General features: G+C 42.0%; 1 protein-coding gene across 4 annotated transcripts in view; it reads left to right on the forward strand.

Moving 5' to 3' along the window:
• Positions 1-24,447, forward strand: part of LOC138737194 (carboxyl-terminal PDZ ligand of neuronal nitric oxide synthase protein) — a 144,244-nt gene that overhangs the window by 82,746 nt on the left and 37,051 nt on the right. For all 4 annotated transcript variants that reach the window (XM_069887856.1, XM_069887865.1, XM_069887839.1 and 1 more), the window contains one exon: positions 20,525-20,617. In XM_069887856.1, the coding sequence (XP_069743957.1) occupies positions 20,525-20,617 (93 nt within the window). The remainder of the gene's footprint in view (positions 1-20,524; positions 20,618-24,447) is intronic.

The raw sequence follows: 24,447 nt of genomic DNA on the forward strand, positions 1-24,447 counted from the left end.
TTAGAAAGTTCATCATGCTGGTTTAAAGTGAATGAATTAGATGTGTGGTGGATCCAGCCTATTTTTACTTCATCACTGATCTTGGTGAAGAAATCCAGCTTTCTCCCTTTCCCAGATCTGAATCATTATCCTTGTTCCTCCGTCCACAGCAGCTGCCTTAGAAGAATGGATGGGGATCTCATTGAAACATGTAAAATATAACATGAAAAACCTCCACTTAGAGAGTTGTAAACTTGTAGAACTCCCTACCAGAGTGACTTCCCATCTGTTAAATTTAATAATGCACCTGGAGGTGAAATCCTTTGAAAAATGCTTGGGAAAGTTGGTGTGGATATTCTTGAGGATACTTCCTAACTCGTTCAATTTAAAGTCAGGATTTAGATTTTCCCCTTGGTGGTGAATACAGTATTCTGCTTCTCTTGTTAGTTGTTTCCTTGTGTTTTATCCAGCAACGTGCTCACTGATCTATTTTATCAGCTATACTGTCCTACAAAGTACCTTATTAATCATAGTGAGGTGTCCTGGGCGGGACAGTGATGCAATGAATCAGCACAAAGCAGCTGCTGTCTGAAACGTCAAACCTCTCAGACACAACCTTTGTTCAGGGTGAGCATCTCTTTCTTGGTATTTTAACACACAAACTTTGGAATTATTCCAAAAAAAATTAGCATACTTATCTCCTGTGTGCCCTAATGTGGTCTTTTACACAGGGACACGTTTACACAGGGGAACTTTTACACAGCCTTTTTATGAGTGGTGGAGTTTGTCAGAGCAGGAAACATTGTATTCATTAGGTCTGTTTCTTCTGGAGTGACTGCGGTCATTTTACACAGTAGCCACTCCGTAAAAAATGTGTAGGGTTCCAGTGGAAAAATCACAGGATGGAATTTACATAATAAATTCTGTCACGACATCTTTATACTGCCACTGGAGCAGAAAATTTCCTCCTCTTCAGTGGCTGTGTGAAAGTGCCTCATGTCACAAGGCCAAGCTTGAGGGATATTTGTGCTCTTGCCACCCCCCCCCCCCCCACCTCCACACTGCACAAGTGTTCAGATGCTTTGTGGAGTGAAATCTGCAGTATAACTTTTTGTTCATAGTGATGCATAGTGACGGCATTAATTCTCACAGGTTCCTGGGATGATTCAGTGATTTATTCCCCAGCTGCCTGAGGGTTGCTCCTGGAGGTGACAGATGACTTGCACAAATGAGCAGGCTTACACCAACAACCCCCCCCCACCAACCCCTCCACCCCCACAATTGCCATTTGACACTGTTATCATCCCTGCAGAAGTGGCTCTGTTTACAGCCTTGCACATCCTGTATTATTTCTGTTTACCGGGCTCCATCTGAGCTGCTAGTTTAGACTTGACTTGCTGCTCCAAAGCTTAATGCAGGAAATGTTTGAGTTTGCTGCCTACAGTTGAAAATGCAGGTTTATGTATTGGGCCAAGACATCCTGCTTTCCCTATGGAGGAGCAGCCCATGTGAGTAATGTTTGTGAACTTCCTTTGATGTCAGTGATTGGGAGATTTTAACCCTGATCCAAACAGGGATGAGCAGTTGCCGATTTAGGAACATAGGATGTAGGAACAGGAGTAGGCCAAAAATGGCCCATCGAGCCTGCTCCGCCATTCAATACGATCATGGCTGATCATGGGATTTCTGCACTGTTTCCCTTGAACAATCCACAGGATTGTAAGAAGCTGGCGGTATTCTTCCTGATACTGGTTTACCAGTGCTTTGACCATACACTTGCAGCAAAGGGAAAGATTTTGTGCATGATTGTTGAGTAGTTTAAAGCTAAAATAAAGCCAATAAACAAACATAATAGTCACCAATCTATTAATATCTTACAAAGGTGAGATTTGAGTAGCAGCTTTGAAAGAAGATGAAAATCAAAAGAAACTGCAGATGTTGGATATCAGAAATAAATGAAGTTGATGGAAACTCAGCAGATCAGGCAACATCAATGGAAAGAGAAGCAAAGTTTTTGAGCTATACGTTTCCTCTGATCTATTCACATAAAAGGAACCATTGGTTCTAGTTAGGACCTGATGCCCTTTGCTGGAACTGGTAATGACACATGGGTCAACACAAGGTGGGTGCTGTTTGAACTTTAAAACCTGCAGATACTTGACCTCCCTGTTGATCTGGTCTTGGACTTGAAATGTTCACAATTTCCTATCCATTCCACAGATTCTGCCTGACTTGCAGATAAATTTATAGTATTCTTCATTTCTACTTCAATTTACAAAGTGGAATTAAGAGCTATATTGCCTATCATTGTCCTCTTTGGATGCAAGGCATGACCTCATCTTATCTTTGGCTCTCATTCTCTCATTGGCTTCCAATGTAGGCCTCCTGACCTGACTCTTGTACATTGAGAGTCACAGAGCAAGAAAAGTCCATCCAATCTCTGTTGACCATGGTCTTTAACCATGGAATAGATTTGGAAGTGATAATGCAACTCGTGATCCATGATGATGGCAGTAGTTCTACCTGCATTGTAGTCCCCCAGTTCACAGTATACCTTTGCTTAGTTCAACTCAGATGTAAAATAATAGACCTACAACATCTAAATGCTTCTCCCTGTTAAACATTTAATAATTGACATTGTTAAAAATGGAAGAGGCTGTCAACCTGTTACTTGTGGCCTTTTGCACTTCAGAGCAAAAAAACAACTTCGATTTAGAAGCAATCATGAGATCTGGCTGAGAATGTGAGCGGTTTTATTATTAATCCCTTTGACTTGAACTTTTGCATAAATTATGCAGAGTGAACAACCAATTGCTGAAAAATTAAAATAATTAAGATTTATTTTGTTTCAATTCAAAGCAGCCCTGGTAACCTTATTGAAATGCCTGTATACTCCTGACCAGCCTTCAAGATTCCTTTCATATTTGTGTCATATTTCACAAAATTGCCTTTTGCCTGCTGCAGGGCAGACAGTCCCTATTAGTGTTGCCCAGTCAGTGCCCCTTACAGTAAGAGAGAGTGAAGCAAAAGAGAGACCCTTCAGAGTCATTGAGTGTCTGAGAATTCACCTCCAGAGCTCCCACAACTTTTAGTTGCATGGACCCCTGTTCGATACATCAGCAACCCAGGCTCCAGATCAAATGTTCAGTGCCCTTTTGGAGCTCATCTTGCCCTTGGCACCCTCTTGAATCCTGGCTCAGATACCCTGGTCCCCATGAGCCAGTCTCCAGCAGCCTGTAGCCTGCCCGTTTTCCCCTGTCCGCGTCACCTGAAGTCTGAGTGGGACCCTCAGCTGCTGAGCCCCTCGCTGGTCTGCTGCTGAGGTCATCATCCTACAGGGTTGTCTCTTCTGCTTCTCCTTTTCAACAGGGGGTGTTCTTCCTGTTTCTAATGCCCTGCACTGGTCCGCTGCTTCCCGGAGTGTGCAACTCTTCAAGGCCACTGCTGAGCACAGACCCCACGGTTGCAGGATTTTAAAATAAAACATGATCTACTCCTTTAACAGACCGTTTAAAGCCTGTATGAAGCTGCAGACATTAGGACCAGACAGTTGAACCCTTTAGCGCAGCGTTGTGTCTCTGCTCTCCCAGGCCCACACCAGTGACAGTGCTGCCATTACAGCAACTCCAGCAACGCTGCCTTTGGGATATAACCAGCATTTTGGTCTGAGCCCTTTGTCAAGGCAATTTGCCTATCACCTCCAGTCACTTCTTCAGGGTGTTGAAACATTGAGGTAAAAGTAGGTGCTGATTGTTCTTTAGTTCATTAACCAGTTTTTAATCGCTGGTGCTGAAGTTTGGTGAAAAGGCAATGCTAGTGCCTGTATAAGGCAGTCAAAACATTCAAAGCATTTTTTTACATGTTAACTGCTCTTTACAAACATCTTGGTTGCACTCTAATTTTTCTGGAGAATCTCCAGAAAAATCTATTGACTGTGCTGATCGAACGGTAGCTAGGATCCTGTTACAAGATGAGTGGAGAAGGTGTGAAGGTGAGGATTTAAGTTGTGTTGTACAAGTGAGACAACTTCCAGGCAACAGTTAAATCTAGTTGTGGTGTTCATGTTTGGGCTGTGCAGACTGAACCTATTACAAGAACACTGAATTTGTGTTGCAGTCTTTTGGAAGTCCTTCATTTAACTTTGTGTCAGGCACCACACTTGGCAACCCCAAGAGAAGTTTCCCAAGCATTGCAGAAATATTTCTGGATTAGGTGAGGCAAGTTTGTTCATGCTGAGTTTTCCCTGGAAAGCTTCATACCAATATGCCCTCAAAATGCTGCTACTGGGTACATTTATAGAATCAGGAATAATGGCTCAGTGACCTAATCTGAATGCCTATATTCTCCATTGCCTTTAACTGCACTGCTCTCTGAAGATCTCTCTGCTGATTCCAGGTTTCCTACTTCACTTGGAAGGATGGGGGTGTGTGGCAATTCTCCAGTGTCAATGTCACTGCAATGAATCTGTGTAGCTAGAATGACTCCACTGAAGACAGGAAGCCATTATTTGCAATGTACTTTCGGGTATCATAATCAATCTTGGCTTTTATTTACCTCCTGTTCTTTCTTTACTGGTGAAGATCAATAGGATAAAGTTATCTCGGCCTTTTCCCAAAGCTGATGCACATCCCAAGAGGAGATGAATTGATCCATGGCTTGATTCTCAAGCCGTTATTTGGACAGGGAGAGGAGTACTTTTTTTGTTGGTAGACTTGGATCGTCCCATTCACCCAGTAATTCAATACTCACCAAAGAAAGGTTTGCCAGAAAGCCTCAATAAAAACTTCTGAGCATTATGCTGATGTGATAGTTATAGATGCTATATCACTTGCGTTTAATCCTGACCTTGGCTGCTGTCTGTATGGAGTTTGCTCATTCTCCCTGCAAATGTGGTCTACCCCCTCCATCTCCATTCTCTGGTTTTGTCCCACATCCCAAAGTTGTGCTAGTTTAATTGGCAAAAATAAATCTGAGCGATTGATGGGCATGAGCGAGAGAATAAGTTGTAAGAATACAGAAAAAGGAGAGGGGAGTGAGACATTGCTGGGAACCAGCATGAGCACCAGTGGGCAGAATAGTCACATTCCATGTTTTAAGAGTTAATTCATTCTGATCCATTAACTCGCTGCTGTATGGAGCTGTGGTAAAAGGATAATTGGCTGACTATACTTCGACCACTTCAGTAAAGTTCTTTGTTACCTGCTTTGGGTTGTCCAGAGGATGTGAACATTTTACAGATTGCAACTTTATTTATAGACTGTTGACTTGCAAGTTTCTTTGGCAGATCTCTACATGCTGCTGAGAGCTTGTGAATAGGCTTGCCCAAGTTATAGAAACGAAAAGCTCTGAAGTAATACAAAATCCTAAAGACTGGTTGCTTTGTGAACTGTTGGCAGAAACTTTCCACCCACGTAAGGATGATCTGAAGTGAAATATTTAAGGGAAGAAGAAATGACTTCTAGGTATGTCAATGAGCTGGAGCTCTTTGCCCTTGCCCTCTGTTGATCTTTTGTGTAGAAGGTGACTGAATAAAATAAACAGAGTAAAGGGAATGGTGGTGCTCCTGTAGCTGCTGCAAAGCTGGGGACCCGTGGAGAGCGAGGAGAGGAGATACAGTGCTCCTCCGTAGGATTCTACTGCCAGTCCAACTACCAACGACTCCATACGGGCTTTAAACTGGAACCGACAGTGTTTGGCAGCAGCCTCGAGGGGGTTACAAGCTCCGGGAAAGTGGAGGACTGGCGTAGGACACCAGAACACCACTGCCTTGTTGGAGAAGGAGAGGAGACAACCCCATCAGACGATGACCATGGTGGCAGACCAGTGAGGGGCTCTGTGGCTGAAGAATGTGCAGGTGGTGGCCTGTTGTTGACGCGGAGTGGGGAACCCATGCAGGCTGCTGGCGACTGTGGTGCAAGGACTTGTATCAGGCTCCTGGAGACTGGCTCTAGATTGGCTGAAGGGGCTGGGGTGCGTGAGGATGCTAAGGGGACTGAAGGCTTCCTGATTGTGTCAGAGATTTGGATCGGAAGCTCGGGTTTCTAGCGGTCTGGACTGAAGTCTGTGTGGCTGTGGAGGCTGCGGGAAACCTGAAAGAAAATCCACAAACACTCAGTGACTCTGAGGGGATTCTTCTCTGCTTCTCTTTCTCTGACTGTAAGAGGTGTCTGACAATTTCTGCTGATGGTGAATGTGCCTGCAAATTTTGTGTATTATTACACCCATTTTATAACATGACAATAAAGGCATCTTGAAGACAAAACTCCAATGCTTCGAAGGTGTGAACTAACCCAGATTGCTGTGATACAAGTAACTGACAATTGTGGGATCAGAGGACATGTTTCCTATTGATGATGGTGTATAACATTTCCTAGCTGTAGAATTGAGGCAGGCAGGTGTTTCCTTCCTAAAGGCATCAGTGATGCACTTCCCATTCCTCTGATGGTCCTGTTGGTTCCAGTAAACCAGAAATGTGAAAAGAAATGAATGGGAGGTGATCTCATTAAGAAGAGATGCTGTAGAAGGCCTGACAGATCAACACAAGGGCAGGATACTCTTGAAGTAAAAGACAAAAGTGTAGACAGCGTGGTTGAAGTAAAAACACATTGCTGGAGAAACTCAGCAGGACATTTTTCCATTTCTTGATGACGGGCTCAAGCCCGAAATGTCAGTTATGTGTTTTTACCTTTGCTATATAAAGGACACTGCTTGACCTGCTGAGTTTTTCTAGCATTGTGTTTTAACAGGCTACTCTTGATTTGGGGATCATGGTCTCAAGACATGAGGCCAGCTGTTAGGACTATGACAAGGGAAATGTTCTTTGTGCCCAGGTTTGTGAAGCTTTGGAATTCCTGGTAGATTCTCATTGATCTATTCAAGGCCTTATCTTTGATCCTGAGGGATTAGGCAAAAAGATTCAAGGCTGCTTGATAGATTTTTGAATGCTTCAGGAATAAAGAAGACAGATAAAATCCACTATAGTGGATGTACTCAGTGGGGGAGACGAGACCAGAATGCGTGCCGAGTTCCCATCAGGAGCTTGCTGTCATTTTTTAATTTAAATTTTAAACTTCATTTGCCTGTTTGGTTTAAAAAATGCTCCCATTGTCAAGATTGATCTTGTTACTCTTTTCTGTCAACCTTTTCTTTCATGCGTCTAAAAAGATGCTGAACGGTGGTGACTTTTTACAAGCTGCTTGCATGCACGCCAAACTAAGTTTTTCACTGTATCTCCACACATGACAAGAAGCAATTCTGACAGCATCTGTGGAGAGAGATGCAGAGATTACTTTTTGTCTGAGGTTTTTCTGTTGGACAGCATTACACGCGAAGGATTCGCAAGAAGTTGGAGAAGGCGTAACATTTATTATGATCTCACAGTTGCTGGAGGGGACAAGTTTTATTACCTTAATTCTCAACCTTTTTCTCTCCACTCACATACCACTTTAAGTAATCCCTATGCCATAAATGCTCTGTGATTAGTAAGGGATGGCTTAAGGTACTAAGTGAGTGGGAAGGTTGAGAACCACTACTTAATTCTTTTGTTTTTGTCTTTAGGGGACAATTGTTACTGAAATATTTTGCTTGATAAAAAATGTCATTGGCCCATTTCCTTTGGAGATATGAAACTATGCACATAATGAGTCAATTAGGTACAATTAAAACAGTGGTTTTCAAACTTTTTCTTTCCACCCACATACCACCTTGAGCAATCCCTTACTAATCACAGAGCACCTATGGCATAGGGAATACTTAAAGAGGAATATGAGTGGAAAGAAAAAGGTTGAGAACCACCACCTTAATTATTTTGTTTTTGTCTTTATTGCTTCAAAAATCTGAAGGATTATTTTCAGGTTTTAATACTGGAAATAGCAGGATAGGCAGCTGCTGTGGAGAGAGGAAAACTGAGAATGAAGGTTATGTAGCTCTTTGTCACAAATGGAAAAGAGAAACCAGTTAAAAGCCTCAGAGTAAGGGAATGGACCAGATAGGGGAGGTTAGTTGTATGAAAAGTTACGGAATATAGTTGTGGAATACAAGCAGAGGAAAACAGGACAGCGCCTTCATCCAGTGGAAATGAATTGCTGTACAACTCCAATTATCTGAAATGGTCGGGACTGGGTCTATTTCAGATAAATATTCTTTCAGAGAACTGGTCATTTTAAAAAAAAACAGCCCAGGAGAAACAGCAAATCACTCGTAACAGTATTTAAACAAAACAAACAGCAAGGAAAGACTTTTTAACCATCAAAATATTTAATTCTCACCAAAAACAAAATGCTGGCCACGCCAATCACCGACATTTCCCCACCAAGGCCTCAGTTGCGCTGGGAGCCTGAGGATCCAACTCCTGTCCGGGAGCTTGAGGTCCCTGCTGGTGCTGGGGGCCCGAGGCCACTGCTGCCACCAGTGGGAACCTGATGTCCCCGATCAGTTTGGCTTCAAAAAATTTTGGATAACTGAGGATTTCAGAGAATCCGATTTCGGATAATCTGAGTTGTACTGTGAATACTAATATTTCAGATTTATTGCCATCACATACAACACTGAGATTCTTTTTCCTGCAGTTGAGGTGAATGTTGAGGCAGAATCGTCACTTACTGGTAGTGCAAAAAATAAACTGTAGATAACCTTTTATTGTCATTGCACAAGTACATGGAACGAGCTGTCATCTGATGTACCCAGAAACCTGAAAGCAGTGGCCCTTACCACACAGTCCCCATTGATGTATAATGGGTCTGGAACTATACTGTTCCTCCTGAAGTCTACTGTAATTTCTTCTGTTTTTGAGGAGTGCAAGACGAGATTGTTCTGTGAACACCATGCTGTCAGTCTTTGGACTTCATCCCTGTAGGCTGTCTCATCTCCTCTTGAAGCAAGTCCAACCACAGTTGTGTCATCCATAAACTTGATGATGGTGTTGGTAGAATACGCACAATCATGGGTATAAAGAGAATAGAGGATGGGATGTGATGCACCCCCTTGTGGGCAGCCGGTACTGAGTAAAAGGGTAGAGAGATGAGTACCAATTTTAACAGTCTGGGAGTGGTTTGTTAGACTCCTTAATCCAGAGACAAATAGATTTGGAAAATCTTAATTCACCAAGTTGTGTAACCAGTCTGCTCGGTATGACGATGTTAAAGGCAGAACTGAAGTCTATAAAAGGCATCCTCACATAGATCCCTCAGTGTTCAAGGTGGGTCAGTGTAGTGTGAAGAGCAGTGGCAATGGCACCACACTAAGCTCCTGCACAGTGAGAACGTGACTGTTAGAGGCTGCTAAGGGTGTTGTGTCCGCTCCTTTCAGCAAATAGAAAAGATTAAGATTATCAGCCATCGTGGCGTCACTGCCAACGGTCATACTGTTGCTGGTTTAGTAATTGGTGAAATGCTGGATGCCCTGCCACACTTACCGTGGATCGTTATTTATGAAATGATTCTCAGTCTTCCACTTGCAGGCTGTTTTAGCACTCATGATGCCTCCCTTCAGGTTAGCTTTAACAGCACTGAAGGCGGTGTCAGAATCTTTGAGAAAAATTTTGACCTCCTTTTGTCATCCAGGGGTTCTGGTTGGAATACACCCGGGTACGTTTGTCGATGGTGACATTGTCAACGCAGTTCTGTATGTAACAGCGTTTACATGTAAACAAATAAAGAACTGTAAACAGATAACAAATGTATACTGTGTAGCTGGGGAGAGGCTTAGAGGTAATGGGCAAAAGGTGGGAGAGGCAGGTGGGAAGGGGAGGTGTGGAAGGTGAGAGAGAAGAGCGAGAATAGGAGTAGTAGATCAAGAAGAGATGGAAAGAGTGGGAGGTGGGGTGCCTAAAATCTGAAAAATCAATATTCATGCAGAGAATGTTGTTTGAACATTAAACTCCAGGATATACTAACAGCTGTGGGGTAAAATCTTTGTCCTGTTAATCCAGTCCTTACTTTCTCTCTCTTCATTCTGAAGAAGGCTTTTGATCTGAGATGTTAACTCTGCTTCTCTTTCTAACCTGCTGAGTGTTTCCAGTGCTTTCCATTTGTTTTTGTATCAATTTCCATCACCTGCAGTGTTTTTTGTTTCTTTCCCTGGCCTTGTTTCCCTCTTAACTAAGACTTGCATGCCTCTGGTTATGGAACTCTGATATTGAATGAAGAAAATTACAGTCTGTCTGGTCAGAAGTTGCCAGGTGATCTAAACTCAATCGAGCTCTTGTTTCATTAGGCCCTTTCAAACTGCAGCACCCAGGTAGCCCTCCTGGGACCTGGGTGTGACTACTGGGTCGTGGATGCAGGACACTCCTTTCAAATCGCCAACTCCGCGATTTAAAGAGGATACGGCTCACAATGATGCGGTAAATGATGCATTTCGCAATTGCACTCTCAGGAACTATCAGCTGTCAGTCTCCCTCTTCCCCCCCCCCCCCACCCTGCCAATCGCCAACCCCCCCTGTCAATAGTCACCCTTCCCATTAGTTGCCACCTCCACTGTCAATTTTACCTCCCAGCGACCTGCCGCAAATGGGGGAGGGTTGGTTGCTGCCGGGACGTTGCCATTCCAGTTCGTGGTAACACCTCAATGCAGGAGCAATGGCCATCTTCCTTACCCATAATCCCCACACTGCTGGACCCTTTCAAATTGCCATATAACTGGGTCGCTAACTATGCAAATGGCCCAGTTAGCCCCCATTTTACATGGCAGTTTGGAAGGGCCTACTCATTGTAACCACAGCTCCTTTTCAATAAATATCAGGTTAACTTCACCATCTCTCCAGTAGCTGAAATTTGGCAGGGTTTAGACACTATTTTTTTTAAAATCCTTTTTGGAATGTTCTCTGCTTTAATAAAGACTCTCTAGTGTCACTGTACATCAAGTCATGCAAGAGGAGGTAAACTAGTTAACTGGTGATTTCTTTTTCATTTTCTGTTTCCATCCAGTTTCTTTCTCACTGTCTCCCCATCTTTGGCTCAGTTGGTTATTAAATGCAGAAGTGGTTTGCTGAGTCTTTTTTGTGTTCTGGCTGACACTCTTTAATAGCCTCCCATAGCCACAGAGCATTGGTGTGGAATGCTGACAGTGAATGACTTTTCATTCATTACACCAGTTATCCAGCTCCTTATTAGTTCTGAATGTAGCCTTTAACCTACTCTGCTGCAAATTTCACCTAGCTATATATTGGCCTGTGACTTGGTTGTGTCCATAACTATTGTCACCGTGAAAGATGCATTGCTTTTATTCAAATTAATTATGTTTTATGTTTTACGGTGTGTGTGGTTACGCTCTCTATACTTGGTAACAACACTGCTAGGTACTTTGGGTATCAATAGGCAAAGTACTGAGGACTATTGAACCAGTGAGGACATGGGGTTGATATTAGGGACTGTCTATAATCTAACTAAATGATGGTACAAGCATTGTAAATGCTCCCTTTTACTTTCTTCTGTTTTTCTCCAGCAGAAGACTTTGCCCAGATTTCCTTGTGGTCCAGTATCACCTTACAAACACATCTGTTTTTACACCATACCCTTCCATTTAGAACAATAATAATGGAATTCAGTTTTAAATTTTGTTGTTCAATATCTATTCATCAAGGATCAAGATAAATTGAACATTTTAAACATTTGGGAAATACGTCTCGGGTTGAGCCCGAATTAATCTTATTTGATTTAGTTTGCCATATCTCTGTGGAGATTGTTTCTTGGATAATTCCACTGGTTCAGATGTCTATGCTGGTCCTTTTCTATGCCTCTGTTCTCTGGTTTAAATGTCTTGCTTTACAAAAGATACAAGATTAAGTCTGTGCACTGGGGCCTCAATGTGTTTCAACTGATAAATTAGAAGGTCCCTTTCAGAACGTCAATGATTCCAGTGAAGGCACATTTATCTTATTAGTATCAGTCAGGGATTTGCTTAGAAAGAGAATCAAAGTTGGTCTTTACTGTATGAAATGTTTGTTGTTCTTTGGAGTGATGATTCAGATATTGGCGTCTTTGTTTTTGCATTTCATGGCACTTGGTCCAATATTCACAGGGCGAGATACAAGAGTGTCCATGAACTGAACGCAATCACAGAGTTATTAGCAAGCAGGAGGCCATTCAGCCTGTCTAGACTCTTCAGTTGGACTCGCTCTCTGGTCCTCTTTTCATAATCCAGTAAATTCTTTCCTTTGAAATGCTTCCACCTCTCTCTGAGTAGTACAGTAGAATCTGATGTCTTCTCTCCCTGCAGTGTGTCTCCTGTGCACCTTGAATGCTACTATTGTTTCTGTTTCCACCTCTATCCTGGCCCGTTCCCTGGAAACCATAAAATTACAGGCCGATGAGCCTGACATCAATAGTAGATAAATTGTTGGAGGGTGTCTGAGATTGGATTTATAAATATTTGGACAGCCAAGGGCTGATTAAGGATAGTTAATATGACTTTGTGTGTGGTAGGTCATGTTTAGTTTTTTTGAAGTGGTTACCAAGAAAGTAGATGAAGGAAAGGCTGTGAATGTTGTCTATGTGGATTTTCGTAAGACATTTGAGAAGGTCCCACATGGGAGGTTAGAGGGTTCAGACACTAGGTATCCAAGGAGAGGTTGCAAACTGGATTCAAAATTGGCTGAATGGGAGAAGGCAGAATGGTAGTGGATGATTGCTTCTCAGGTTGAAGGCCTGTGCCTAGCAGTGTGCCTCAGGGATCGGTGCTGAGACCATTGTTGTTTATTGTCAATCTCAATGATCTGGATGAAAATGTGGGAAATTGAATCAACAAGATGACATTAAGGTTGGAGGTATTGTGGACAGTATGGAATTTTTTTAAAAAACTTGTAGAGAAATCTGGAACAACTGAAAAAATGGGCCAGAAAATGGCAGTTGGAATTTAATGCAGACAAGTGTGAGGTGTTGCATTTTGGAAGGAAAAACCAAGGTCGGACATACAGAATAAATAGTAGGGCACTGGAAAGTGTGGAGGAACAAAAGGATCTGGAAATACAGATACATAATTCCCTGAAAGTGGTGTCACAGGTAGATAGGATTGTAAAGAAAGCTTTTGAGATCTTGGCCTTCATAAATCTAAGTATTGGAGTTGGAATGTTATGGTGAGGTTGCATAAGACATTAGATGAGGCCAAATTTGGAATATTGTGTGAGGTTCTGGTCACGTAACTACAGGAAGGATGTCAGTTAAGATTGAGAATGTGCAGAGAAGATTTACTTGGATGTTGCTGGGTCTTTAAGAGCTGAGTTACAGGGAAAGATTAAACAGGTTAGGGCTTTATTCCTTGGAGTGTAGAATAATAAATGGAAATTTGATAGAGGTTTACAAAATTGACCGAGAGAAAATGTGAATAGGCTCTTTCCACTTGGATTAGGAGAGATAAATACAAGAGGACATGGCTTTAGGGTGAAAGGGGAAAGGTTTAGGGGGCAACTTCTTCACTCAGAGTGGTGGGAGTGTGATATGAGCTGCCATCTGATATGGTAAATGCATGTTCCCTCTTACGTTTTAAGAATAAATTTGATAGATACGTGGATGGGAGCGGTTGGAAAGTTATGGAATGGTATTTCAGCACAGACTAGAAGGACTGAATGGCCTGTGTTCTGTACTGTAGTTTTCTTGTGGTTCCAGGTACCCATCATTCTGAGTGTGAAATACTGGCACCACACACCTCCCTCAAATTTTCTCCCTCTCATCTTAAACTAGTATCCTCTAGTGTGTGATTGTTTTACCCAGGGAAAATATTCTGACTGTCCACTCTAGGCTTTTCATTATTTTACAAACATCTATCAGATCTTCCTTCAGCCACCTTTTTACTACTTTGGCTTGGCTTTGCGGACGAAGATTTATGGAGGGGGTAAAAAGTCCACGTCAGCTGCAGGCTCGTTTGTGGCTGACCAGTCCGATGCGGGACAGGCAGACACGATTGCAGCGGTTGCAGGGGAAAATTGGTTGGTTGGGGTTGGGTGTTGGGTTTTTCCTCCTTTGCCTTTTGTCAGTGAGGTGGGCTCTGCGGTCTTCTTCAAAGGAGGCTGCTGCCCGCCAAACTGTGAGGCGCCAAGATGCACGGTTTGAGGCGTTATCAGCCCACTGGCGGTGGTCAATGTGGCAGGCACCAAGAGATTTCTTTAGGCAGTCCTTGTACCTTTTCTTTGGTGCACCTCTGTCACGGTGGCCAGTGGAGAGCTCGCCATATAATACGATCTTGGGAAGGCGATGGTCCTCCATTCTGGAGACGTGACCCATCCAGCGCAGCTGGATCTTCAGCAGCGTGGACTCGATGCTGTCGACCTCTGCCATCTCGAGTACCTCGACGTTAGGGGTGTGAGCGCTGCAATGGATGTTGAGGATGGAGCGGAGACAACGCTGGTGGAAGCGTTCTAGGAGCCGTAGGTGGTGCCGGTAGAGGACCCATGATTCGGAGCCGAACAGGAGTGTGGGTATGACAACGGCTCTGTATACGCTTATCTTTGTGAGGTTTTTCAGTTGGTTGTTTTTCCAGACTCTTTTGTGTAGTCTTCCAAAGGCGCTATTTGCCTTGGCGAGTCTGTTGTCTATCTCATTGTCGATCCTTGCATCTGATGAAATGGTGCAGCCGAGATAGGTAAACTGGTTGACCGTTTTGAGTTTTGTGTGCCCGATGGAGATGTGGGGGGGCTGGTAGTCATGGTGGGGAGCTGGCTGATGGAGGACCTCAGTTTTCTTCAGGCTGACTTCCAGGCCAAACATTTTGGCAGTTTCTGCAAAGCAGGACCTACGCTCCAGAGAAAACAACCAAAGTTTGTCCAATCTATCCACATAACTCATTACCCTCAAACATCCTGGTAAATCACTTCTGTGCCCTTTCGAAAGCCTCTGCATCCTTCCTGTCATCGGGTGACCATACTTTTGCATAGTATTCCAAGTGCAGTCTGACCAAACTTTTATACGTGCAACATTACCTCCCTACATTTGCACTGAATGTATGTCCAATGAAGCCAAGCATATCATACACCTTCTGTACGACCCTATCTGTTTACATGGCCACTTTCAATGAGCTGTTGAGCTTTTAAGAGTCCTGCATTTTGACTGTATGCATTCTCCTGTGTGGGGAATTTGCATGTTCTCTGTGACTACTTGAGGTTCCCCCATGTACTTTGATTTCCACCACAGCCCAATATTTATTGATTGGTAGGTTAATTGACTGCAGTAAGTTTTCCCTTTGTGTGTTGGTAAGTGGTAGAGGTCATGCAAATGTGGGGAGAAAAGGGACTCACTGCTTGTGATGGCACACTCCCAAGGATCACCTGCACATGATGAAAATGAACTTTGGGTGGGGGGAAGGGTGGTGAAGAAGATAAACACTATACAAATTGAAATTCACTCTCGTTTTCCTGTATTCAAATTGTCTGGGAGTTTATTTTCAAGTCACGGAGAGCAGAAAAAATGATCCAAAACTGACGGGTGTCCTTGTTTTCTAGAACAAGGCTGCTATTCGATGCAGGATTCATTTTCACGTATCCTAAATTTCACACATCACATACAACCCTGAGATTCTTTTTTTCTGTGGGTGAGGCAGAATTACTACTTATTAGTTGTGCAAAAAAAAAACTACAGAGTGTATACGTGTAAATAAATAAAGAACTAAACAGATAACGAATGTAAACAAACAAAAAAAAATCAATAAAATGAACAGTAAGAGTCTTTAAATGAGTCTCTGAGTTTGTTGTTGAGGAATATGATGGTGGAGGGGGAGCAGCTGTTCCTGAACCTGGTGGTGCGAGTCTTGTGGCAACTATGCCTCTTTCCTGATGGTATTAGTAAGAATAGAGCATGTGCTGGGTGGTGTTGGATGGCAGCATTCCCTGTAGATGGTCTCAATAGTGGGGCAAGTTGGTTAGCACCGATTTTTAATACTTGACCAGGTACTCCATCCGGGCTAGATGCTTTCCTCGGATTCACTCTCCTGAGGGCAGCACAAATGTAATCCTCCGATACTGACAGAATGGAATCAAGGGATGTGGGGGTGCAGAGGGGTGGTTCTTCGCCGTTACTGTGGTCAAATCAGGCAAGGAGACTATGACTTCCTCTGGGAGTGAAGCAGGATGTGGCATTTAGGCTTTGACACAACTGTTGGGTGTCCCTTGTTTCCATTTTCAGCCGGAATCTCCACATCTTGGGAGATAGCTTTTCACAGGTCATATCTGCTCCTGTATTGATCTGGGTCTTAGCAGGTTCTGGATTTCATTGCTCATCCAGGGCTTCTGGTTGGTGAAAACCCTGAATGATTTGGTGGGGACACGCTCATCCAGGGTTGTTTTGATAAAGTCTGTGACAGCCTTGGTGTAATCATTCAGATCCTCAGCTGAGTCCTTGAACACCACCCAATCCACTGACTTTAGGAAGTCCTGTGACTGTCCTTCAACCTCCTATGACCAACTGTCCTGATCTCTGGAGCCTCTCTTTTTAGACTGTCTTTATGAAGGCAGAAGAAGCCCAGCCAGGTGATCCGACTTGCCAAAAGGCAGTTTCAGGAAAGAACAGTGGGCCTTCCTAATTTTGATGTAGCAGTGATCGAAAGTGCTGGGATCTCTGGTACAGCAGGTTACATGCTGGTGGTAGTTGGGCAGGGTTTTCTTGACACAGGCCTGGTTAAGGTCGCTGATTAATATTTATAGTGCATCAGGCTGGGCTGTCTCTTGATTACTGACCACATTGTGCAGCACGACAAATACATGTTTGTAACTGGCATTGGGAGAGATCTGAACTCTGGTGAGAATCACTGATGAGACTCTCGCGGTAGATAGAAGGGTCTGAATTTAATTGAGATTTGTTCTAAGGCAGTAGAGATGGAGGTTGACATGACTCCTACATCTGTGCACCTCCCAGTATTAATGAAAAAGCACACTTTGCCCCCTCTCCCTTTACTAGAACCCAAGTTCTGATCCAGTCAATGAATGGTGAAAATGTCTGGTCAGATAGCAGTGCAGCAAACAACTGAGATTTGTCTTACCTGTCTTTGTTAAAACAGCCTTGCCATCAGGTTGTCAATTTTATTCTCCAGGGACTGAATATTTGCTAGTAATATGGTTGGTAGGGTAGGCCTCAGACCCCTGCGCTTCAGTCTTTTTTTGGATCCCGGCCCTCACTCCACGTTTCTGACCTCGATCTTGGTGGTGGTCTGCCCCTTTAAGGCCTCTGCCTTCCAACCATCCTGTTCCTGAGCGTCATTACCTGGGAGATTTGTAAATATAACTATATAACCACTTACAGCACAGAGCAGGCCAGTTCGGCCCTACTAGTCCATGCTGTAACAAATTCCCACCCTCCTAGTTTCACTGACCAGCACTCGGTCCATACCCCTCCAGTCCTCTCCTCTCCATGTAACTATTCCAGTCTTTCCTTAAATGTAACCAATGATCCCGCCTCAACCACATCTGCCGGAAGCTCATTCCACATCCCTACCACCCTTTGTGTGAAGAAATTTCCCCTCATGTTCCCCTTATAATTTTCCCCCTTCAATCTTAAACCATGCCTTCTAGTTTGAATCTCCCCCACTCTTAATTGAAAAAGCCTATCCACATTTACTCTCTCTGTCCCTTTTAAAATCTTAAACACCTCTATCAAGTCCCCCCTCAATCTTCTACGCTCCAGAGAAAAAAGCCCTAGTCTGCACAACCTTTCCATGTTACTCAACCCTTGAAATCCTGTCAACATTCTCGTGAACCTTCTCTGCACTCTCTCTATTTTGTTTATATCTTTCCTATAATTTGGTGACCAAAACTGTACACAGTACTCCAAATTTGGCCTCACCAATGCCTTGTACAATTTCATCATAACCTCCCTACTCTTGAATTCAATACTCTGATTTATGAAGGCCAACATTCCAAATGGCTTCTTCACCACACCATCTACCTGAGTATCAGCCTTGAGGGTACTATTTACCATCACTCCTAAATCACTTTGTTGCTCTGCACATCTCAATAGCCTACCATTTAAAAAAAAATTTTTTTTTTTTTTTTTTGGAAAATTTTATTTATTGATTAAACATGCAATGATAGATACAGCTTATAAAAGAGGAATACATACATGATTTTTTATGTAAATAATAACCCCTACAACCTCCCCACCCCCCTCTAATCTACCCCCAAAAGAAAAAAAGGTTAAGAAAAAGGAGATCACATAATAAAATTCATCAATTAATTACCATGGTTCGGAGCAACACCACTAACGTGCGGAAAAGAGATTTAATAGTTCAACCCAATGTAATCCAAATACGGGCTTCAAGTTTTAGCAAAAAAAGGAGTAATTATTATGTAAATTATGTTATCTTTTTCAATGGAATACAGAATCTCATCTCCATATGCCATCACTGAATACTCAAATTACTCTCATTTTCCAAAGTAATTGCCAAACATTTTCTAAAGCCAATCTCAAAAAAGCAACTTGAAATTTATTTAATTTTAATTCTAAACTCAATCTCAAAATACTAAAGGATCTAATGGAAGTTTCACTTTAAAAATAGCTTCTAAAAGTTCCTTAAATCTATTCCAAAAGGGTTTCACCGTCTCACATAACCAAGTAGAATGTAAGAAAGAGCTAACTGCCTTATGACATCTAAAACATAAATCTGAAGAAATAAACTTGTATTTCCTTAATTTCTCCAGAGTTAAATATAATTGATGAATAAAATTATAATGAACCAATCGATACCTTGCATTTACAATTTTAGTCATACTATTCTTAGATAAATTCATCCAATCATCCTGAGAAATACATATAGCTAAGTCTTTTCCCTATTTTAATCTATATTTATGAATATCTGGCTTAAGCATTTTATTCTGTAATAAAGTGTACATCTCAGATATAAATCTCTTCTTGCCACCTTCAGTAAGTAAAATTTCAAACTTACATTGTCTAGGTAACCGTAAAGTATGTCCAAAATTATCCATCAATAAGGCTTTGACTTGATAATAAGAAAAAAAAGTATTTGAAGATGTATGTTTCTCTTTCATTCTTTGAAAATAAATAAAATATCCTGCTTCATAATAATCTTGCACCAATTTAATACCCTTTTGATCCCATAGCTTTAAAAGTTGATTATTAAGTGTAAAAGGAAAAAACTTATTTTGATATAAAGGAGTTTTACCTGAAATTTTACCATGAGTACTTATAACTTCATTTTTTTAATACCATAAATCTATTAAATATTTCAACATGGGTGAATTATAATTACTTAATAATATAGGATTCCATCTATAAATAAACTGATCCATCTTCCTCTCACCAATCTGAGATAACTCAACATTAGCCCACATCCAAGGTTTATCCACTTCAAACATCCTGTTAATAAATTTCAACTGTGCAGATTCATAATAATTTTGAAAATTAGGGAGTTGCAAACCTCCTAATTCATACTTCCAAGTTAATTTCTTTAAGGATACCTGTCTTGGGTAAACTTATACCTCTCATTTTGATCGTTTTAGATTGTTTACAGTGTTTGAGCTATCGAAAGAAAACACACACACACACACACACACACACACACACACACACACACACACACACGCACACACACCGAGAGCAGTTCAGTTTATACAAGTCTTTATTACTAAATAGCTAGCTGAATTCACACTACAATATGCAAGCCCTTCCCAATTATACTTATCAATGCCTGGCCTGGTCCCAACTGCCGAAGTGAGGCAACGACTGCACACTTGTAGTAGGTTGTCGGGGCGCCGGTAACAGCTTTTCTACCTCCCTCGACCGGGACGTTAGCTGGACTCTTGAAGTTCTTCTTGCTGAGAGATGTTGCCACCTCTTGGAGGGTCTCAAACTTCAGTAGTGGGACCATGGCTTATATTACCCAAAAGTTGTTTACTTCAGATCTTATCTCTTTGAACAAATGATTTAATTATCTTCAAGGTCTCCTGACAGTCTGCGACCAACAAAAGAAAACTGCATCTCTTGGCCTCATGGTGGAAGTTGGATAATGTCTACTGATTCAACTGCATCCTGGGCTCCATGGTGTAAATTAGATTATATCTGCTGATTCTTAAAAAACAAACAGGTTCTCAGCCTTGCAGCTACAGAAGTAAAAAACACAGTTTAAATCTTCCATTACATACCCTTACCATTTTATTTTTCCATAAACGTTTCCTCACCAAAGCGTTTAAATCTTTAAAGAATTTTTGAGGAACCTTAAAAAGGATGGACTAAAAAAGATATTGAATTCGAGGAAAAATATGATTTGTAAATCATTAACTTGAGTTATCAAACCACTTTTTTTCACTATGATTGTGCCAGGGTTGCACGATGATTGACATCATTTGGATGAGCTGGATAAGCCAGCGCAAGGAGAATCCTGCAACAATGTGCTGAAGATGATCAGATGGAACAACATGACTGACCATGCCTGGTTCCCTGCTGTTTGTTTTGCTGATTAAATTTCAAGGCTCTGATGTGCTGGGAGTTCATCTGGAGTGTCTCCTACAATCCTAGCCTCTGATACCAATTCTACTCCTATTGTTGTCTGCAGCTAATGATGGTAAGATCCAGCTGAGCAGGAAGTAATGTTGATCCTGTTTTATTCCCAGTATGAGTTTAAAGCCAAGAACATCAAGAAGAAGAAGGTGAGCATTGTGGTGTCTGTAGACGGAGTAAAGGTCATGATGAGGAAGAAGCAAAAGGCAAGTCCATTACTTTGTACTTTTACTGTCAACTGCTGAAGATACCTGTAACAGAATGGTGTTCTCTGTAGCCCCTTTTTCCACTGGCATCTCAGTGTCCTGGGATGGGAAGCCTATTGTACCATTTCCATTGGATTACTTTACTTTAACTGAGACACTAATTTATTTTCCACTGAACACACTCATCCCCGGGGATCGGGGTGTTCTACCTTCAACTGCAAATGGGTGACTTTCTGCTGTCCCTTTTTCCACTGGTTTAATTGACACGTCACTGTCAGCTGATGCCAGGGAGATGAGTAGAGGTCAAGGCCATCAATCCCTGATGTGAAATAACGTCATTTGACACCAGAGTGCAACCGGTTTTCTTCTTCCACTGGACCACGTTAATTCCCCATTAATTTCAGGGCCGATGTGCCAGTGGAAAAGGGGCTAAACTCTGGTCTTGTGCTTGAGTCAAAACTGAGGCTGTAAACTTTGAAATATGTCATAATGGATGACATTAGACTTTGGACCAGATCTCCCTCACTCCTAGTGTAAGGATTTACTTTACTGTTTAGTGTTGCAGAAAACCTGAGAGAACATGCATTGTAGTTTGTTCAGCATCTGCAATAAATCCAAAGGATTAATTCTGCCATGCTTTGTTGCTATCCACTCTCCTGCCTGGGAAACGTGTTCTCCTTCTGTATCATTTGATTAATTTCCGTCTGGGATCAGCTTCAACTTGAATGTTTGCCCGAACTTGCCCTAACCATCCTAACTAGTCATCAGAAAAGGAAAACAGTTGGAAACACCTAACAACTTGGGCAGTATCTGTGGCAAGAGAAGCAGAATTAATGTTGCAGATCAGATTCCAGACTTCCAGCATCTGCAATAATTTTTGTCCTAACCATTGGGTTAAATAACACATTCCTGATCACCCTTGCAAGTGATGACACGTGCCTTTGAATAATGTGGAAGCACCGAACAGACTGCATTGGTCTAGGAACTCTGTAAACCTCCAGGAAATCTAAGGATGTGCCATAAATACTGGCAGTGATGTTGACATTCCAAAAAGGAATTCAAAGTAAAGGATTAGAATATGGGATAGTTGGAGAATATTGTGCAGAACTGGGGAAATTCCACATTGCTGATATCGTGTGAGTGACAACCTCAATAAAATGCCCAAGTACCAGAATTTGTCATGTCCTACCAATCTTCCAAAACAAAACAATCAGCAGGACCTAAAGGGGACATGAACCTGAGACAAAATACTGCACCAGTGTGATCCTTCATTCACTGCCTCCAGCTTCTCCATCAAAGGTCCCCCAATTAGCAGCCCATTAACACCCATATATTCTTAACTATAACAGATAAATTCACTTTATCTCATTATACACATTTTTTTTAAATGAGAAACTTTGTTTGTTTGTCAAAACATGCTCATTAACCTTGCAGCACAGTTAGTATTATTTCGGCACCAGTGACCTGGATTTGAATCCGGAGCTGTCTGCAAGTAGTAGGTATGTTCTCTGTGGGTTGGTATCATTGGGCAGCAAGGCTTCATGGGCCAGAAGCTCCTGTTACCGTGCTTTGTCTAAATTTTTTAAAATTGTAATTTCACTAAAATTATTTAACACCGAATGCAGTGAGTTCATTTGCACTACATGTCCCTTTTATTCTAGTTTCTTACAGACTGTGTCTTCTTGTCCCCATTGACAAAAGCTAAATTTTTGACCTCTGACACTTCACTATTATCTGCCTTGGCTTAAAATTGAACCTTCCAAGATTTGGGATACTTGCTGTTAAGCTTTGCTGAGCTTGTGATGAAGCTTTAGTAACAATTGTATGAATGGTTTCTGGATAAACTGAAGTGTTAAGGAACAACCATGACCTTGTAGAAGCTTCACCTGAATCTAATTAACATGAACAAAGCTGTGCTATCTATTTATGAAGTGAATTTAATTGCGTAAGATTCTTGTTAATTCAATGCACGGTGTATCAGATTTCCTCATAATACCATAGACTTATAAGTAGAATTAGGCCATTCAACCTATTGAATCTGCTCTGCCATTCAAATTATGGCTGTTGTATTTTTTTCCCACAATCCCATTCTTCATCCTTCTCCCCATAACTTATGATGCCCTTACAAATCAAGAACCTATCAGCCTCTGCTTAAATTGTGGCCAATGAATTGGCCTCCACAGCTGTCTGTGGCAACAAATTCCACAGATTCACCATCCTCTGGCTAAAAATCTTTGTTCTCAAGGGACATCTTTGTTCTGAGGCTATGCCCTCTGGTCCTAGACTTTCCCACAACTGGAAATGTCTTATCCATGTCTACTCTATCTGACCCTTTCAATATTCAATGTTTCGATAAGATCCCTCTCATCCTTCTAAACTCCAGTGAGTACAAGTCCAGAACCATCAAATGCTCCTCATATTTTAACTCTCTCATCCCTGGGATAATTCTCTTAAACCTCCACTGACCCCTCCAATGCCAACACATCTTTCCTTAGATATGGGGCCAAAAATTGCTGCAGTACGCTAAATGTGGTCTGACCAGCACCTTGTAGAGCCTTAGCATCATACATTTGCCTTTATACCTAGACCTCTTGAAATGAATGCTAACATTGCATTTGCCTTCCATACTATCGACTCAACCTGTAAGATGACCTCTAGGGAATCCGGCACTAGGACTGCCAGGTCATTTTGGACCTACACTTTCTGAATTCTCTCTTCTTTTAGAAAATTGGCTACTTTACTCCTACCAAAGTGTGTGACCATATACTTCCCCACGCTGCATTCCACCTGTCACTTTTTGCCCATTCTTCCAATCTGTCCAAGTCCTTCTGCAGACTCTGTATTTCCTCAACATTACCTGCCCTTCACTTTCCTTCATATCATCTGCAAATTTGCCCACAAACCCATCAACTCCATTATCTAAATCAGCCATTCTCAGCCTTTTTTGTTTTTGCTGTGGCTCCCAGACTCTGGGCCCCCTTTCCCAAGAAGCAGTCAAGTTTAGATGGCTTCTTCTGTACTTCTATTGACTATCTAAAACACATTTTATGATTTTAGTCTGTAATCCCTCTTAAATGTGCTATGGCCCCAGCAGAGAATGCCTTATTTAAATCATTTACATACAGCGTGAAAAGTAGTGGTCCCAACTCTTGAATACCACTGGCCATGGGCACCCAGCCAGAAAAGGCTCCTTTTATTCCCATTCTTTGCTTTCAGACAGTCAGCCAATCTTGGGTACCTTTCCCGTAACACCATGGGCTCCTATATCATGTGCAGCACTTTGTCGGAGACCTTCTGAAAATCCAAGTAAATAACATCACCTTGTTAGGTCGTGCTTGTTACTGTCTCAAAGAATGCTAACGAATTTGTCAGGCAACATCTCTTTTCCTCCCCCCCCCCCCCCCCCCCCCGAAGAAAACCATGCTGACTTTGGCCTATTTAATGGTGCTTTAAATTGCCCCAAAACCTCGTCTTTAAAAGTGGACTCTAGAATTTTGCCAATCATTAAAGTCAGGCAAATCACCCTATAATTTCCTGTCTTTTCAGATTCTGATGACATCACATGCAACCCTGAGATTTTTTTCTGCAGGCCAGACAGAATTACCACTTATTGGTAGTCAAAAAAACTGTACACAGCATATACATGTAAACAAATAAGGAACTGTAAACAGATAACAAATGTAAACAAATTGTACAATACAGAGAGAATTTAAAAAATCATGAAGTGCACAAGTAAGAGTCCTTAAATGAGTCCCTGATTGACTTTGTCGTTGAGGAGTCTGATGGTGGAGGGGTAGTAGCGGTTCCTGAACCTGGTGGTGCTAGTCTTG

This window comes from Narcine bancroftii, chromosome 1 (genome assembly GCF_036971445.1).
Source record: "Narcine bancroftii isolate sNarBan1 chromosome 1, sNarBan1.hap1, whole genome shotgun sequence".
NCBI classification, from domain to species: domain Eukaryota; kingdom Metazoa; phylum Chordata; class Chondrichthyes; order Torpediniformes; family Narcinidae; genus Narcine; species Narcine bancroftii.